Source organism: Mus caroli, unplaced genomic scaffold, assembly GCF_978045245.1.
Source record: "Mus caroli unplaced genomic scaffold, Mus_caroli_1 scaffold_11, whole genome shotgun sequence".
Lineage (NCBI taxonomy): Eukaryota > Metazoa > Chordata > Mammalia > Rodentia > Muridae > Mus > Mus caroli.
Window position 1 is genome coordinate 42,993,995 of NW_028227266.1, and position 18,827 is coordinate 43,012,821.

Below are 18,827 nucleotides of genomic sequence, written 5' to 3' on the forward strand. Positions count from 1 at the left end.
ACACACACATAAAAACAAAGCACCCATACACACAAAATTTAAAAAATTAAAACAATTAAAAATTAAGATTAAAAAAAGAGGACATGAAGGAGACAGGGTATTGCTTTGTAGCCCAGGCTACCTTAGATCTTTCTGTATCAGCCCCTGCAGTGCTGGGATTAAACCCACTACAGTAGCTTGAATTTCTGACATCTGATTTTTTTTTTCTCAAGTAGGGATACATTTTTAAATGATTCCCCAAGCCATCCAAACATGACATGATTGTTATTCATTCATTCTGTTTGCTTCTGGTGAACCATGGAAAAGAGTCACTAGATCTCTCTTTGTGCTCTTTGGGAGCCACAGAAAATATCTGTTGATGCTAAACAAAGCTTACGCTGGAGGCAGCATCCTTCTCTGGACAGAGCAGAGTCTTAGGCTATCCACAACTGAGGTAGTCATAGAGGAAGAACCTTCATGTGTGGCTTATTGAGTTAAATTCTTTCTTGGGCTAAGGAGCCCATTTCTACTTCCTTAAACAGTGTGTGTGTTGGAGAATGGCCTTCTTCTGCATGGCCTTCAGGATACAGAGTCAGGTGGATGGACGGTGATTTCACATCCATTGTTCTGGGTTTGAAACTAATTGGAGTAGAAGCTTAAGAATGGGTGGGGCAGCTTGGTCCTCTGAGGGCATAGTGCGGAAGCTTTGATATGTCCAACTTTGATTTGTTTCTTTTGGTTCCCATTCTGGTCTCGGCAGCTAGAACTGAGGAGGAAGGGCAAACCCGCACCTCTCTCCTGTCCCTAGCTCCCCGAAACCTTCCTTTTATATTTCGAAATTGAGGTAGATCCAGAGCTATCAAATACTAATACTTCAGGAGACTACAGGGAAAACCTGCTTGCTTGCTATCCCATGGCCTGAGAGAGAGAGAGAGAGAGAGAGAGAGAGAGAGAGAGAGAGAGAGAGAGAATGAATCTAATAATATGCAGGTAGACAGTATAAGGAAAAGGCTTTGAAGTTAAGTGGCTCTTTCAAGCCCTGGCCCAACCTCTTATTTCTTCATACCAAAAAGATTATGTGTATGCTTTGGGGCCTATTTTTCCCATATAAATGCTCTTGGCTTAGAAAGGATTGTAAAAATCATGAAGTAAAAATACCATAAGTTTAAACTTCATCAAACACATTAACCCGTACTACATCACAGCTTATCCACACCACACTATAGAGGTTTGGCAGCTCCCTAGTTGGTTGTGATCTCGCAGCTGATTGTGGTGTCTTGCTGTTGCTTTGCACTGAGAGAGAGGATGTTATTTCTTGTTAGTAGCCTGGGAAAAGATCAAACTTGGGAACTCATAGCACAGCTTCTAGTGAATGCATATGGCTTTCACATTAGCACCAAGTAGAAAAATTTTGTATGTCAAACCATGTTAAATTGAGGCTTACTTATGTAGAAGTGGATATTTGTGGGGCTTGTTTTATTTTTATTTTTAAAAAATCATGAGTCTGTAGTGGTCAGAGGACAGTTTGCAGCCATTGGTTCCCATGGGTCCTTGGGTGTCCTGCTTTGCTTCCTGTTGCTATGATAAACACTGTGACCAAAAACAGCTTGGGGGAAGAAAGGGTTTATTTGGCTTATATTCCCAAGTCACAGTCCGTCATACAGGGAAATCAGTGCAGGAACCTCGAAGCAGGAACTGAAATCGAGACCATGGAGGAGCTCTGCTTACTGGCTTGCTCTGCTTGCTTTTCTGTACAACCCAGGACTACCTGCCCTGGGGTGGCACTACCCACAGGGGGCTGGGGCCTCCCATATCAATCATTAATCTAGAAAATGTCCCACAGATGGGTCCACAAGCCAATCTGATGGTGGTAATTCCTCAATGGAGTCATCTTTTCCTAGGTGACTCCAGTTGTATCAAGTTGACAGAAAGGTAACCGGGAGACTCAGGTTGTCAGGCTTAGCAACAAATAACTTTACCCAGCGAGTCATCTCTCTAGTCCAGGAATCCCCTCCCCCACCCCCTCAGTGACTAAATGAAGTAGCTTAGGCAATTGTGCCTGGGTTGAGCCTTCTAACCCTTTCACATTTGTTTGCCCAATTTGATTCATTGCTTCATTTTTTTTTTTTTTTTTTACCATTTAATAACTGGTTCTGTGGCTTTTTAGTCTTTTTTTTTTTTTAATAAATAACCCTTTGTGTGTGTGGGTGTATGTATTTGTGCACACTTGTATGGATGTTTTGCTTGCATACCACATATGTGTAGTACCCATGGAAGTCAGAAGAGAGCATTGGATCCCGTGGAACTGGAGTACAATTGTGATCTGCCGTGTGGGTGCAGGGAATCGAACCCAGGTCCTTTGGTAAAACAACCAGTGTTCTTATCTTCCGAGCCATCTCTCCAGCCCCCTGCTCTTCAGTCTGAATAGCAAAATCAAGTGATATAAATGATAGTGTCATCTGGTGATTCTGCCCCAGTCCCTTGTTAATTTTGATTTCTGTGAGTACAAAGTCATTCAACCAGACACCTAAATTCCTCTTTCCATCTAAAGAAAGAACCTGTAAGGAAGCCACTATAAGGGGAATTGGGGGAATAGAGAGGAGACAGTCCTGAAAGACACGAGGCTGCTGGAGACCATGTAAACTGGATTTCTTTATCCTACAACAAGCAGTTTTTCTGTTTGAATTTTTAGTAGCTTTGGTCCCTAAAACACCAGGGCTTCCATACTTATTGGTTTCCAGAAGCATCCAAGAGAAAGCAGTCCCAAGGGTTGAGGATGTAGGGCTGCCCATGAATAATGGAGACTCTAGTGATTCTAGAAACTAGTCTTGGAACTGAAGGCAGTTGCTGGGCTTCCTTTAAAGGCTCTAGCCTTCTGCTCCTTTGTTCCTCCTCAATGGATCCTGACCTCCCCAAGGCTAGTCAATAAGAACATGCATCTACATGGGCTGTTATCTTTTCCACAATGCTAGTGATGTGTGTTGTTGTTGTTGTGCTGACATTGACACCTAGTTTCTTAGAGCCAAAGAGCCTTAGATTCCACGTACCTTGCTTTCTAACCCAGAACAGTAGCCTTCTTCCTAGTATCGAGAACCCATTTCTCAGGACTGCTGAGCTGGTCAGCTGCTTTGCAGATGTGGTTGGAGCTGTCAGGCAATCCGTGACCACTTCTGTAAGACCAGAGTCACAGTACTTTTCTTCTTCAAACAGAGAAATAAAATTAAGGGAACTTAATGTTTTCCCGCAAAGCCATAATGCTCAGAATAATGGTTATGTAACCTGTTCCTAAATAGGAACAGAAGGTTCTGGAACTTTCAAAGACCAGTCAGAATGAGTGTTTGTGGTCCTGGGTTCTGGCCCTCTCTTGCCTTTTCATCTGTGCTGAAACGTCATCTCTCTCTCTCTCTCTCTCTCTCTCTCTCTCAATCTCTCTCTCATCAAACAAGCAAACAGGGATGCATGTGCTGTGTTCGTCTGCCCTTCTGCTTCCAAGCCTTTCTCCTTCTACATTCCTGCCTGCTGTATTTGCTGCCATCTCTGCTGCCCAAATCCATATTCCTTTCAGGCTCTGCTTGAGTCTCATCTGGTTCTCGAATCTTCCAAGATGTCTTTACACTAATCAGATTCTTTTTTTTTTTTTTTTCTCGAGACAGGGTTTCTCTTTATAGCTCTGGCTGTCCTGGAGCTCACTTTGTAGACCAGGCTGGCCTCGAACTCAGAAATCCGCCTGCCTCTGCCTCCCGAGTGCTGGGGCTAATCAGATTCTTATCTTGCCCTCTCTGTCATGTGATGTGTCATCTTCTCTCAGAGATCTGAAGCTCTTAGACATCATGGTTAGGTCTTTTCCTATGAACCTTTTGTCTCTAATACTATATGGATCAAGTCTGACAGAATGCCTAGGAAATAGAGGAGCCTGCACAGGAACCTAGCTGGTTAGTCACTCTGGTGAAATCTCGACCATTTCCCCAAATATATTCATAGATATCCACTAAATCTCATCTTCTCAGGGATCTGCAGAAGCCCAAGGCATACTCAAAGCGCTACAGTCTAACTGTGTAGGGACCCATTTCCTGAACCTCTCTTTTGCCCTATCCCTTGTCAAGCCAGTCCGTAGTAGGTGAGAGGGTTATTTTGGACCCAGCACAACTGGAGGTCAGTTGTGTGGATACATACTAGCCATATTCCTGTTAGCCCAGAGACTGCAACAATATTAGTGACAATGTTGCTATTGTACCCAACACCCCTACCCCCAGACCAGTCTGCACTCCTGCTCAACTTTGGCTTTGCACCTTTATCTTCCTGTCTAGAATTGTGATTTGCTTTCTCAAAGGCAGGTGTATCTTATTTATTTCTGGGTCTCCAGTTTCAGCCAGCCTCTAGCACATAGGGCTGTTACATAGATTCTATAGTCCCACAGGATCCTTGCTTATTTTCCATGGTTTTAGTTAGGGATGGTCAGCTGTGGTCTGAAGGCAAAAGTTGTTTACTTCCATGCAATACATTTTAAGCTGAGTTGCAAGATGAAATCACGTGCCTTTCTGATTCTTCCCAGGCTAGGCATGCACCAAGACTCATCTTACTAGCCATCCCCTCATTTGTCACTTACCAGCTCTGTTGTCAGACTTTTCTGTCTAGGAACAGAAGTGCTTGGTGCTATCCACCGTCTCGGGGATCCCCTGGGACTCCTAGACTGCATCTTCTGTGGAGAATGGAGGATTAGAGTACCTGAGTGGGCTGAACGAGTGAATGTGCTCAGAGTCACAAAAGCACAGAAGGAAGAGGCAATTAAGAGGTCAGGAGTAGATGGCTTTGGAAAGCTCTGCCGCTGAGCCATGTCTCCATCTTTAGAGTAGATTTGTGAGTCTATGAGCTTACAGAGTATCCAGGAGAAGAAGGGTATTTCTAAGGAACTGCCAAGGCAGAGATGTATGTGCTGTGCTGGGTCCGAAATAACCCTCTCACCTACTATGGACTGGCTTGACAAGGGCTAGGGCAAAAGAGAGGTTCAGGAAATGGATCCCTACCTTGTACCCCACAAGTTGCCATGCACTCTAAAGATCCACTGCGGATGCTGTTGACCGGAAGCTTGTGTGACTCTATAGGTCCGCCGAGGATGGCAGAGAATGGACGCTTGGTCCTGTGTGTCATTCTCTTTCTGCCAAGCCCCCAAACATGGCTTCTCATTGCTGCTTGCAAACTCATCAAGCTGAAAACTTTAACACACTGAAGAGTCTCCTAGAGGGGTCTTGTAAAACATTCTGCTTTTGACTTCTTGAACTTGGCATGAGGGGCACGACTCTATGTTCCTAACCAGTTCCCAAGTGGCATCATAGAGACCAGCCAGGGATCATGCTTTGAAAACCTAGTTTCTCAGTGAAAGCCTGTAGCCTGAACTATGCACTTGTAGGCAAAGGGAAATTGCCTTCGTTTGGATTATTTCTAAGTTTACTTCTCCCAGCAGGGTAGGTAATTGAATTGCTGTCCAATAAAATCTTCAGTGATAAATGACACCTGGCAGAAATGCCAAAACCACAGGGCTTCACTTCCCCCCCCAAAAAGCCCATCTTTGATTATAGTGTCATCTGTCTGCAAAATACCTCTGAGTTTCTGCTTCCTGGACTCCTATTGGCTCCTAGGGGAGGCTTGTCCCCTTGTAACAGATGACTACTGGGGCCCCAGTGGGCTATGGGAGGGTCTGACAAAGCCCCTATCTCCTGGTCCCTGATCTGATCTGGCTACTACTGTTTGTTCCTTGATCCTGGAAGTCTGAGCTGGCCCAAGGCTCTTTGAAGTCTGAATACTTCAGTGACTCTTAGCCAAATTCTAGGGAGAAGCAGAAGAATGTAGGATTGTTTCTTGCTTCCCATGACAATTAAATAGAAGCTTCCAGACATAGCATGAGGTCAAGTGAGACAGCAAAGCAAGTTTCCTTTAGTTTCTGGGCCTCACAAGGCACCATAGGCGGCATCAAGAAAAAAGGAGGAGGCCGGCCACGTCAAACTAAAAATCTCTGCGAGCGGTCTAGGCTGAAAAGTGTCTGCGGGCCAGGGGCCACCTGGTTGGTGGTGTTGCAGACTTGGCTGGAAAAGCCTGAGCAGAGCGGGAGGTCCGAGTAGTGCTTGCTGGTCTAGACCCTGGACACACACTTATAAAGAGGCCTCGGGGACCTAGGGTGGTAGGGATGGGCACCGGGAGAGACTCTCCTGAAATTCGGACTCCTACACCGTGGCTCTGTGCAGGGGCCATGGGAGCCCTACGGTGGAGTGACAGAGGCACTGGGGACAGGGTCAGTGCAACATCAGGACCTGTCACCTCTGACTTCTCACAGCCCTGCCTTGAAGCTCCAGTTGGCTTTGGGTCTTGTGCCCCGGGAACAGCTTTCAGAGACCAAGCTGGACTTCCAAATACATTCAGAGATCAAGCTGGACTTCCAAATACATTCATTCATCCGTCAGCAGCATCCCCGGGTGGTCAATTACCTCCCGGTTAGTGAATTTCAGGTCTCAACCAGGTGCTGTGCAGAATTCTCGCTCTTCCCTGTGCGGAGGCTCCGTCACAGCCATGTGGAATAAGGGGAGCCGGGTTGGGGGGAGGTCAGCCTCTTCCAAAGAGCTGGGTTTGAATCCTGGCTCTGATCTATCACCTGTACATTGGACCTAACATTAGGATCAAATTGTGATTCCTCACTGTGGACAGATAAATGTGCACAGCTAAATAAATGATTGCTGTTTAAGGACCTGTGATACACTTGGCTCTGTTCTCCTTTTTGCTTAGGGCCTCTTCTCTCCTAACTCTACTTGTGACAACCTGTATTTTCCCCTCCTTTGAAATAACAAGTTTCAAACGTACACCAAAGCCAAGGGAAGTGTGCCCCAGGCACCACCAATCATCTGGAACCATCAGCTACGTTACCCACGGGTGTTAAAAACACAGACACTATCTTTATGATGCCCCGCAGCATTAGACGTTATTTGCTGATATAATCAACGTCCAGTTTACATTCGCAACCTGCTCCCCTTGTCTCAAAACCTGTTCCTTTCCTTGTTGATTTGTTTGAATCGGGGTCCCTCAGAGGTCCATGTTCTATTCTCTTGTAAAAGTCTCTTAGGCATTTGTGCATCGGCCTTCTCTGACAAGTTCTGTATTCCGTGGAAATGCTAGAGCAATGAGGAAGTCATTACTTCCCAAGAGCCTCCTGCCCACTTCGCTGAACCCAAACAACAAAAGGCAACTCTTTCCTGGGTGTTTACATCTATGTACGTATGTACGTATGTATGTATGTATGTATGTATGTATGTATGTATGATCTATCTACTATCTATTCTCCTCTATTCTCCTGCCCCTCCCCGTGTGTGTGTGTGTGTGTGTGTGTGTGTGTGTGTGTGTGTGTGTGTGTGTTGGGGACAGAGAGACAGAGAGAGAGAGAGACAGAGACAGAGAGAGAGAGACAGAGAGACAGAGACAGAGCATGTAGCATGTGAGTATACAGGTGCCACTAATGTGTTGAGGTTAGACCATAACTTGCAGGATCAGTTCTCTCCTTCTGCTGGGTGACCAGGTGTGTTCCAGGGGCTCAAACTCAGGTCATTGTGCTTGGCAGTGGCCACGAGCACTTTCCCCACTGAATCAACTCACAGACCTTTGGGGCATATTCAAATGATAAAAAGGACTTCCTTACAGCCCTTTGATATAAACAGATGGCTCTAACAGTATTTCTCTTTTTCCTTTTTTCTTTCTCTCCCTCCTTCCCTCCCTCTCTCCTTCTCTCCCCTCCTCCCTCCCCTCTCTTGCAAGGGTCTTGCTTTGGAGCCTAGGCTAGCTTTGGACTGCTATGAGTTCAAGGCAGTCCTGTCTCTGTTTCCCTAGTGCTAGGATTGCAGGCACGTGCCACCTCACCTAGAATTCTCTAACAATTTTCAAAGTCCAAAAATCATTTCAAATGCAGTAGGAAGGCAAAATTTGATTGAGCTCTGAGTTTAGAGGCTAAATTTTCTGGCAACTTAATTTCTTCCAGGAATATCTTTTTTATGCCCTCCCACCTGCTTTCTGAAATCCACCAACCACAATATTTACTCCATCCCCTTTTTTTTTCTTCCTTTCCCTTACACACCACCCCCCTCTCTTTTTAGCAGCCACATACAAGTCGGCCATATTAGAGAGATGGAAATAAAGCTTCCTCAATGTTGCATATGTCTTTGAAGTACATCCGTGCATTTTCTTTTTTAGCATTTAACCATTCCTACCTTGTGGTCCTTGGTCCCTCAATCACCCTTTCCCACAGCCCACCCGCCTAACGTCACAGTCTCTGAAAATGCACAGGGATGCCTGGCTACCTCGCCCTGCCTTCAGTCTCACGGGGCTCAGTCTGTTTTTCTCTTTGGGTAAGTTAGAACCACATCTGCATGCTCCTAAGGGTCAGAAGTGCAGCTGCAGCGGAAAGAGGAGGGGGCGGGGGAGGGGGCAAGAGGGAAGGAGTGTGAGCCGCTTCCCTCTGTGTCCTTGGGAAGGGGCGCGCTGGGGATCTGGGACAGCTGGGACTGCTGGATGCTGGGCTTCTCCTTCCCAGAAATGTTGACTAGAGGGTGAGTGTTGCTCGGGGATGAAAATGACCAGATTTATCAAGAGGTGGTTCGTCCTGTAGATTTCCCTGAAGTGGACCCATGTGGGGGTGGGGCAGATCTAGGCTGCTCTGCGGTCTCTTCGGGGATTTTTCTCTTCACCATCACCACCACCATCATCATCATCATCATGTTTTCATTTTCAGCTACTTCCCAAGAGAGCTCATAGGAGTTGCTGGCTTATTTAAAAGTCTCTTTTGTGAGCCCCCGTTCCCTGGGATCTGGTGGATTTAAAGGAGATCGTGTTCTCGAGAGTTGGGGGCAGAGAGTTGAGTCTATCCCACCAATTTGTTGGGATGCGTGTGGGAGGAGGTGGGTATCAGGCTTGAGGACCGGCTCTGGGTTGGCAGGAGAGGCACCAGAGTAGCTGCTGCTGAGGCAGGCACCCCTGGTGTGAACCAGATGGAATGGATGAGGTCAGGTGCCCAGGATCCTGGGAAAAGGAGCAAACTGTAAGTGGAACCTAAGGAGAGTTCCTTTAAAACCAGTCTCAGTGGTCCAGCCCAACCTTGCAGACCACCCTGTCATAAGGTCCCAAAGCCAATTTCATAGCTGAACACCTAGAGACCTCATACTAGGTAGGTATGTTAGGAGGCTATTTGTAGGCCTGTTTCCCGACCCCACCCCACCCACAACCCATAAGGTCTCACTTTGTAGTCTTGGCTGATCTCGAACTTTCAGTGATTCTCCTGTCTCTTTCTCTTCCTGGGTGATAGGATTACAGACAAGTGCCACCATGCTGGGCTCTAAACCTGCCTTGTGGACAGTTTTACTCTCGCTCTTAAAATTCTCTCTGTAGTGCCTGAGGGTCAAGTTTAAGGATCTTGGGTGAGATTAGGTCCCACTATAAGCTCTCTCAATCTGTCTGTCTCTCTGTTGTCTCTCTTTCTGTCTCTATGCTGGTCTCTGTCCCTCTGTCCCACCTTCTGTGTCCTTTCTCACTGTGCTGGGTGGTATATCCCCCTCCCTCCCTCTCATGCTGGGTATAGGGCCCACAGGGATAACAGAGACATGAAGCAATCCTGATATCCTGCAAGATAAAGATCTAACGTCTTGCGTCTTTCGGAACTGGACCTAAGTTTAAAGCTAGCTTTGTGTTTTACTCTATAACCATGGGCGAGACCCTACCTACCCCGAGCGCCACTTCAGCATCACTGCTCCCATGGGAGACTGGAGACTGTCTCTTGCTTGGTGAGCTTGTGACCTAACACACAGCAGGGGCCAACATGCTTCCCGTGAGAATGCTTCCCGTGAACCCTGGCACGGCATATTTGGCTAAGCCCTCACGCACAGCAGTTACTTGTGGTAGATACTGTGAATCTATTCATGTTCTAGGGTGGAAACAGAGGCACCGTGAGGTTAAGTAACTCCTCCAATCAGGTCATGTGACTAGCATGAGAGATCTGAGATTTGAACTCAGAACTGAGATTTGTATCTGGCTTAGCACATTCTTTTAATATTGGGTTCTACTGCCCCCAATGTTCAGGAAGTGGTATTACTCTGCTGGTATTAATTAGTGAAGAGTCTCAAGTGCAGGCTAAAAGGGGGAGTAGGAGGTGGGTCTGAATTAAAAAAAAAGCCAGAGGTGGAGAACAGATCTCCTCTCAGGCACTGGCCACAGCCTCGTGTCAGATGGAGGCTGCCTATGGCAACCATATTTAAGTGAACAAGGCCAGGGCTCTGGCAAGAGGACCAGCCGGCCTGGCTTTGAGGGAGATGGTGCCTTGGATGCAGACGCCTGTGCATCAGGGCTGCAAGGAGGCAATGGGAAGAAGTGCATGTTTCAGCAGGTCTGTGAGAGTGGAGACCTGGAGCTTCCGGAAGCTGTAAGGAGGCACGCCTCTGGCAGTCCATTCCCTCGGCAACGGAACTTGGATGCTTGCAGTAGCAGTGGTCACTGGGATGCAGGGATACCACAGATTAGGAGGGAGAGTATATCAGAGGCAGGTTACATGCGGATAACTGTAAAGATGGCAAACAGCTATTCTCACGACAAGCTCCAGGGTGTTTCTCAAGACCGTGCATTCTTCAGCCACTGCCCTGGTCATCAAGGTCTGGGTTGTATTTGAGGGGGGCTTAGAGAGTAGAGTGTGGGCTTCCGTTCAACCCTACACATTTGCTGCTAAGGGCAGGACCTAGATTTGGAGGAGAATGCCTCCTCCCTGCCTACCCATACCCCTGGCAACAAACTTGTATTGAGCACTCAGTATGTGTTATTTGCCGTTCTGGACTCAGGGATAGCAACACGAATAAGGAGCTCACCAGAGCCTCTGGAGAGACGCAGGTACATAAGCAACAGCGCCTCAGCATTGTGTGTGCTATAAGAACGTTGGGCATGCTAATGCTGGAGGTCACCTTTTGCTAACAGCTGGGCGCCAGGCTGAGCTTCCCACATAGAGCACGTCACTTCATTGCCCCATTGACCTTAGAGAGGTTAATGTCCCCTGTATTACAGATGAGGACATTGCAGCACCGGAACCCTAATGTGCTTGCCCAAGGTCATATCAAGATCTCTAGAGTCCCAGGCTTGAACACCCTACCACTTGGCCCCTGAGTCACTGGAAATAATAGGAGCCTGGGTGGGAGAGGACCAGACACTAGGGAAGATGTCACCCAAGCTGTGTCCTATGAGTGGGGTTTGGGGTTTATGTGGAAGACCTCCAGGGAGGACGGCGAGCAAACCTTCCAACCTAAAGCAAAAGCCTGAACAAGGCCAGGTGGAGGGGAGGGAAGAGGAGACTGGGAGCTTCAGTGTCCCTAGAGTCCCACACAAGGGGTGGGGTCTGGCAGGAGATGAGGCTGTGATGTATAGCTGTGCCCCAGATGGGAAAGGCCACCCAGGAGGTGCACCCAGGTGCCAGAACTCTGCCCTAGAAGCAGCAGGAAGCCACTGGCATCTCGGAGGTAGGGAATGGGAGTACAGCTTGGTTCTGGCTGCCTGGGGAGGAGATCTGGGCAAGAGAAACTGAGTGGAGAGGTGGGGCTAGACATCACATGTCCCTTGGAGGCAGGAGGTGTTAGAGGACAATTCTCCCCAACCTCCTCTAACCCCTCCCTCCCTTTTAAAAAAATCTTTTTTTTTCCCCCTTAAGAATAAGACAAGTGTATAGATTGCTTTAGGCCTGGAAGGAGGAGAAAAGGGAATTTACTTCCAAGTCTTCTGAAGAGAGTGTTTGGCAGATAATCCATGTTTCAGGGTCTCTGCATGATTGACCTGGGAGAACATTGGATGGCCAGGGCCTAAAGGACCCAGCTGTGTCAAATGCTGGGTTGATGCACCCCACTATCGCCTTCCTGTAAGTTGGGAGTCAGGAAACGTAGACCTCAGACCTGGTACCAGATAGGACTTTGGTGGAACCCAAGGCGGACCACTGTCTGCTGGGGATCCTGCTGGAGTCAGGGACTGGAGCCACTATGTACATCTTAGGACACCTTGAACGGACAGTAACCAGCCCCCCAACCCAACCCATCCCCAGCTCTGTGTCCTCACCTCAGCCCTGTCTGGAGCCAGGCGGCATGGATTCATGTTCTAGTTTCTCCTCACTTTCTTCCCTGCTGCTGGAACTGGTTCATTGACATCTGTGGCCACTAGAGGGCACACGAATCCCATCTCGCTCCTCTTGCAGAGCACATGCAGGGGGAACCCGCATTGCACCTTTCTCTGTCCCCTGCCATTAGCCTGAAAATGCCTCTGGCTCCCCTGCAACTCTGCCACCTGACGTAGCTGAATCCTAGATGAGATGGGGCAGGAGGGAGATGTGATCTGATATTCAAACTGGGGAGGAACAAGGAGGAGAAGGGTGGACTTTACCGAGCCAACTAGTTTCACAGAGCACTTGTGTGGGGAGGGGTGGCCCTGGGAAGGTGGAAGCCCTTTCCGGGGAAGGGGCTGGAGAGGTCGGAATGCCCAGCATAGAAGGTAAACTGAGGACAAGCCTCCATCAGTTCTTTCCCTCAGATTCCTCAGTCTCTGCAGTGTGGGGGTGGTGTTAATATTTTCTGCACACCTCCCCCTCGTCTGGCACCGGGCCAGGTACTTTTAGACTCGATATGAAAGTGCAAGAGCTGAGAGCCAGGCTTTGTTCCTCTTGGGAGGAGCCCCATCAGCTTCCCAGCTGGCGTTCCCCCTGTGAGCAGCTCTGTGCTCAACCAGAGTCATTGGTGAGCAGGTGTGGCCTCTAGACCCGCCCCCAGCCAGGGCTTTGGTGGGGATTCCAAGGCCAGCAGTCCAGAGACCCTCCTGATCTTAGGTTGCGAGCTCTGCAGGCCCTTCGAAAGGGTGGGTGTGCAGTGCAGAAGGGTGCTCCGGCAGGTTTAGCTTCTCTGCTTGCAGGCTGTTGTACCTCTGCTTCTGAAGGGAGGGCCAGTTGGTTTGTGGGAAAACCCAGGATCCTTGCAGCCTGGCTCCTTAGCTAGATCTGGGGTAAATCCAGTCCTGAAGTACCCTCAGTCCTAGAGACCGCCCCACCTCACCTCTTAGCTCTTTCTGTCCCCAAAGCAGAACGTTAGGAGAATGCAGTTAATAGCAGCTGTCATTTGCTGAGCTCTCAGCATTTACTTTAGTCACTATAAGCACCCAGTGACAGTGTCATGAACTAGGTTTGCTGGAGGAAGAGGCTGAGGCAAGGGGGTGGGGGTGGGAGTTTGGGGGGTGGGAGTGGAGAAGTCTGCTTACATTTCTCATAGTTGACTGGGGCTACAGCTGGGACGGAACATAAGTGGAATTGGGGGGCATGTGTCTGCCCACATCAGTAGCTATAATCTTCACTCAGCTGGCACCCCATTGACTGCACCCCATCCTTAAACTCCCCCTAAATCATCCCAGATCCCATGTTCTGCCCCTTGGCCTGGTCATTGCCCAGCTCTAATCTCAGGTCTTCCCATATCCTGCCTTGTTCTTTCTCAGATGTATGAAGGTCAAATCCAGCCTTAGAAATGTGGCCCTTGATGTTCCATGATGGCTCACTCCTTCTCAAGTTCAATGCTGTCTGGATGTCATTCTCCAGAGCCTTGTTTCCTGGCCACCCTTAAACTCCCCTCTGCCATATTTTATCCTTATATCCAATGTCATATAACGTTCCAGACGGCCATGTTCCTATTTTCATTCTTGTCCCTTTATGCCCCCTCACCAGAATACAAGCCCCACCACACAGTGGTTATGCCTCATACTAGTGACAAGTCCTAGGATCTAGGACTAAACACAACCTGTCACACAGTAGGTAATTTACGTGTATTTAGTGTCATGAATGAATGAGGGCTAGAGATGTGGTTCTGTTGGTAGAGTGCCTGCCTCTACCAACTTGAGGGCTTACATTTGATTCTGAGCAGTGAATAAACTGGGTGGGGGTGGGGCTCCCTTGTAATCCCAGCACTCTGGAAGTGGAAGTAGGCAGGTCAGAAGTTCAAGGTCATTCTTAGCAATCTAGCTAGTTCCAAGATAGCCTGGGCTACCAGAGGAGGGCAGCCAGATACATCCCTCCTCACCACACTCCAAGACTAAATGTTGTAAAAACCAAACCGAACCAACCAGACAAACAAACAAAAAAGCCTCGCCCCATATCACAAAACAATGTAAACGGAATGGCACTGTCGCTGCTGGGGGTTTTGATGTGAGCCATTGCTCTAGCCCTGAGCCACGCCCCTGCCCTGCTAATACTAAGCTGAATTTTAAGAAAGAAGTTTTAACAGCCTTGGCAGATGATCAATTGTGGAATTATGGTCTGGGCTAGTCTGAGGCAGTCCTGCAGGTATCTATGGAGTACTTTCATGGCTTTGCAGTGCGTGTCTCTGTAACGGCTGGGCCCTGGGCTGCTCACCTGTGCTCCCTCAGCTCTGCTCTACAGAGTATCGTGGGGGCACTTTTCTCAGTTGCAGCACCAGGCCCTGACCTACGTCTGGTGCCTCATCCAGTACTTCCGAGGGATTTCTGTTCCCCCCCTGCCACCTGCCAACCTGAACCAACTCTGCGCCATAGCGTTTCTAGGTCAGCATTTCCCAAAGGGGAGAGCATCCATGTAGGCCGATCAGCAAGTCCTCAGAATGAACCTCTTCTTATGGGACACCTCTTCTTTCCCATCTGCCCTCTTTCTCATCTGTGTGAGCCTGGGGATAGTCAGTGGCTCGTGCTGGGCCAAGGGAGAGCGAGGCCTTCCCAGGCTCGCCCAGGTTTAGCTCCCTGCCCCATGGGGACAACGACGCTTCCCCTAGATGGGCTTAAATAATAACCTGAAGCAAAAATAATCTGGAGTGGATGGAGAATGAGAAATGGAGGCAAGCCCAGTGAAGCCTCTGGCAGGGAAATGGCTTCAGGGTGGGTAGAGGCAAGTGAAGGGTCTGCCCACAATGAACTTAGAACAAGTGGAGTCCATTTGGCTGTCCATGGCCTGGTAGACAATTTGATGGATCTGTTCTACACCTGTTCTGTTCCTCTTCTCCTCCTAAGGACCACATCTGGTGTCCCTCATGTGCTTCACCTCCCTAACAGCTGTAAAGAGCCCAGCCTATTGCCCCTTAACTCCTGTCTCTCTCCATCTGTTCCCCATTGGCTACAGAAGGGTTGCAACCCTCCACCTGTCACCAAGCATTCTTATCAGGTTGTGGTTCTATCTGCAGTGCCCCCGGGGCGGAGCATGGAAGTCACAGCGCCCACCACTCTTAGTGTCCTCAATGGGTCCGATACCCGCCTGCCCTGTACCTTCAACTCCTGCTACACCGTGAACCACAAGCAGTTCTCTCTTAACTGGACTTACCAGGAGTGTAACAATTGCACAGAGGAGATGGTAAGTCCTGGTGGAGGAGGGAGTGGAGGGAAGCAAAAGCCCCAAAGCACGAAGCCCACCATCCCCATCGCATCCCCACCCCCACCGCCACCCCCATCCCTAGTCCTGCACTGGAACAGGGCCCCAAGAGGACTCTGTGTGGGCCGTCTGATACAGAGGTTATGATGTCGCCACAGCGGGATGGCCCTTCCAGGTCTAATGCCCTTCCAGGTCTAATGCCCTTCCTTCCCATGTTAAGAAAGAAGATGCACAGGAAGAGGGTGTGTCCCCACAAGCCTCATAGCCCCTTGCGCATGCTCACACAGCGCTCATACTATTCGCCCCTCCCCTCCCAGTTCCTCCAGTTCCGAATGAAGATCATTAACCTGAAGCTGGAGCGGTTTGGAGACCGCGTGGAGTTCTCAGGGAACCCCAGTAAGTACGACGTGTCAGTGACTCTAAAGAACGTGCAGCTAGAAGACGAAGGCATTTACAACTGCTACATCACCAACCCTCCGGACCGCCACCGCGGCCACGGCAAGATCTACCTGCAGGTCCTTCTAGAAGGTAAGAGTGACTGGGTTTCGGTGAGACACTCACTGTTCTCCACAGCTTAGCTCAGGGCACTTCAAGGAGCCTGTGACTCCCATCTCATCTTCAGGTGCTTGCCCTGGTGGAAGACATCCACGCCTTCCTTCTAAAGGGAACAAGTCAGTCACGATTAAAACCTTAATTATGCCCATTGTATGGATGAGGAAACTGAGCTTCAAGAGCATACATTTCTTAAGATAACATAATTCCTAACTTCTATAATTAGATTGAGTCTGATCTTACTGTCCACGATGTTAAACACTCCATTCTGCGGATAGAGGGGCCTTTTGAAGGGGGCAATGGTCTAGTTTGCTTTGACTTTCACTAATGCCCTGTCCATGGAGAGGAATCAAATAATATCCCCTCCTATTATGGGGAGCAGGGGAGAGAGAAAATTTCCTTTCCAGCTCTATGATTCTGCTTCCTTTCCCTTAGTACCCCCAGAGCGGGACTCCACGGTGGCGGTCATCGTGGGTGCCTCAGTGGGGGGTTTCCTGGCTGTGGTCATCTTGGTGCTGATGGTGGTCAAATGTGTGAGGAGGAAAAAAGAGCAGAAGCTGAGCACGGATGACCTGAAGACTGAAGAGGAAGGCAAGATGGATGGTGAGGGCAACGCGGAAGATGGCACCAAGTAACTGGAAGCCTGCCCTGAAGCCCCTCCCCGTGCCCTATCTCCTCTCACTCTCTGCCCTGTACAGTGTGACCCCGCCTGCTCTCTCTTGGTGTGCTTCTCTTGAAAAGGACCCCAGGATCAATCTGGGGCCTCACTTCCCATGCCCCCACCCCTATACCAAGGGTGATCGCCCTCCCTTTCATCTGAAAACTGCCTTGGTATCTGAGATTCGGGAGTCCCAGGGAGAAGAGAGAAGGGCTCTAGCCTGTCAGTCTTTGAGGAAGAAAGACTTGTGTGGTCCCAAAGACAGGATGAGGGAGGGAGGGCAGTGGGAGAAGAGGTTGGCTGACCATCTTGTCTAGGACTTGGTCTGATGGCGGTTTAAACTGTGGGAGTAGCAGAGTGTGTGCTGGCGGGGTTCTGTGCTGACCAGAGGCACCATGGGAATGACTTGTGAAGATGGCTAGGGAACAGCCGTCAGCTGGAGATGAAGGTGGGGTCCTACCATTTGTGAAAGCACTATTTAAAGGGATGACTGTGCATTTCTAGGGTACTCAAGGAAAGATAGGGCTGAGGCATTTCTGGATGCGAGCCTTGGCCCAGAGAATTCAGTTCTGGCCTCGTTTCTATCACTAGCCACTCCCAGAGAGGCTCTGGTTACTGTAGGCTGCTGCTCCGTGGGGGATGCTGGCGAGAGGTAGGATCCTATCCTACCCTAGGGCTGCCCCTTAAGAGACCTGTGAGGGACTGCCTGGTGCAGGCTTCACTGCATACACATGGCTGCCTTCTCAAACAAGATGATCACCTTGGCCTCTGCAGCAGCCATCAAGCCTCAGAACTGGGGTGTGTTTTGGGGGGGCAGAGCTGTGTATAGGGGCAACTTCCTGTGTGGCTTTAGTTTGGGGATTTTCGAATTGCCCTTGGCAGGGTTTCTCTGCCTGGCTTTTGGCAAGATGGAAGAGAAAGCTGGAACGCTTGAAATATGAGAGCATATGCTGAAGGAGCCTCTGAACCCTGCCCCGCCCCCACCCCACCCCCACCTCCACCCCCACCCCGGAACTCAACTCCCTTTGTACGGGAGAAAGTCACTCCTGTGGGAAGCCTACATTCACTGCCGTTTTACTATCATTATAAGGGACTTAAGTCCAGAAACATTTTACTATCATTATAAGAAACTTGTTATAAGTCCAGAGATAGGAGAAAGGCAGGGTAGAAATGGCTAATTGGAGAGTATTCCGTTGGGACATGCTCAGAGAACTGGCACAGAGCCTCCTGCAGAGAGGGAGACTGAAGTTCCAAGTGACCAACAAAAGCTGAAAGCATTGCCCATGTTCTGGCTCCTTGGTCCTCAGTTAGAATAAATAGAGCTTCCTGGTGGGAGAACCTCAAGCCTTGGATGTGTTTTGTCCACAGTAGTGGTGGGGTTCATCTAGTCCCGCTCCCCTTCCAGGAACTCAGCCCCCACAAGCTCAGGGAGTTAGCTGTTCAGGGTAGGGAAAGAATGTGGTAGGAGACAGGACTAAGACAGTCTCAGGGACCAATACTTGCCTCTGCTTATCAGATAGCGCCACTCGAAGAGACAATGGTGGCCGATGGAAAGTTCAGCTTAATTCACTTCAACCACCATTTACTGAGTTTATGCTGTATGCCAGGCACCGTGCTGGGTGTCAGGGGTGCCTACAAAGCCATAACAGAGTCAGGGACTGCCAAATCGGTACTATAGGACCAAGATTATTATTACTATTTATTATTATTATTATTATTATTATTATTATTATTTTGGTGCATCTACTTCCACCTCCATAGCCACTGCTTCCACAAGAGAGTCAGAAGGATGAGACTCTTGAATTTGGGGTTTCAGAAAGTGAGGGTGCAAGGGAAGGGGGAAGGTACTGCTGGGAAGGGTGCAGGGGTTGGGTAGGTTGGGCACGGAGTAAGGAATGATGGATAACCAGCCAGAGAACTCCTGGGTAAGGGGAATCTAACCCTTCTGGAAGTTCTCATCTCTTTGGCTCAGTACCTAACTGCCAAACAACACACTGCCAATGGGAGTGGGAGAGACCACCGGGGTGCTTGGAGCAGGTGGATACTGCCCATCCTTCAAGCAAGCCAACCAGGAGTAGAGAGATGAGTTGTGGGCTCCCCAAGCCGGCTGAAACCAAGGGTGGTGGTGTATATGTAGTTCTGCAGCTTTGAGTGGCCAGTTATCATCACCTAGCATGCGCCCTCTTCTTTCACAGTGCACAGACAAGGGACTTGGCTTTTGCG

At 49.1% G+C, this 18,827-nt stretch overlaps 1 protein-coding gene across 2 annotated transcripts; it reads left to right on the plus strand.

Annotated features, from left to right (window-relative positions):
• Nucleotides 1-8,114: 8,114 nt before the first annotated feature.
• On the plus strand, nt 8,115-17,598 carry Scn2b (sodium voltage-gated channel beta subunit 2). 2 transcript variants are annotated; one of them, XM_021172702.3, is made up of 4 exons: nt 8,115-8,360; nt 15,210-15,376; nt 15,712-15,922; nt 16,382-17,598. In XM_021172702.3, exons 1-4 carry the CDS (start codon nt 8,291-8,293, stop codon nt 16,579-16,581), a joined length of 648 nt encoding a protein of 215 aa, XP_021028361.1. In that variant the 5' UTR covers nt 8,115-8,290; the 3' UTR covers nt 16,582-17,598. The 2 variants fall into 2 exon arrangements, with proteins under 2 accessions (XP_021028361.1, XP_029337899.1); XM_029482039.2 differs by lacking the exon at nt 8,115-8,360 and adding an exon at nt 8,480-8,561.
• Nucleotides 17,599-18,827: the final 1,229 nt, after the last annotated feature.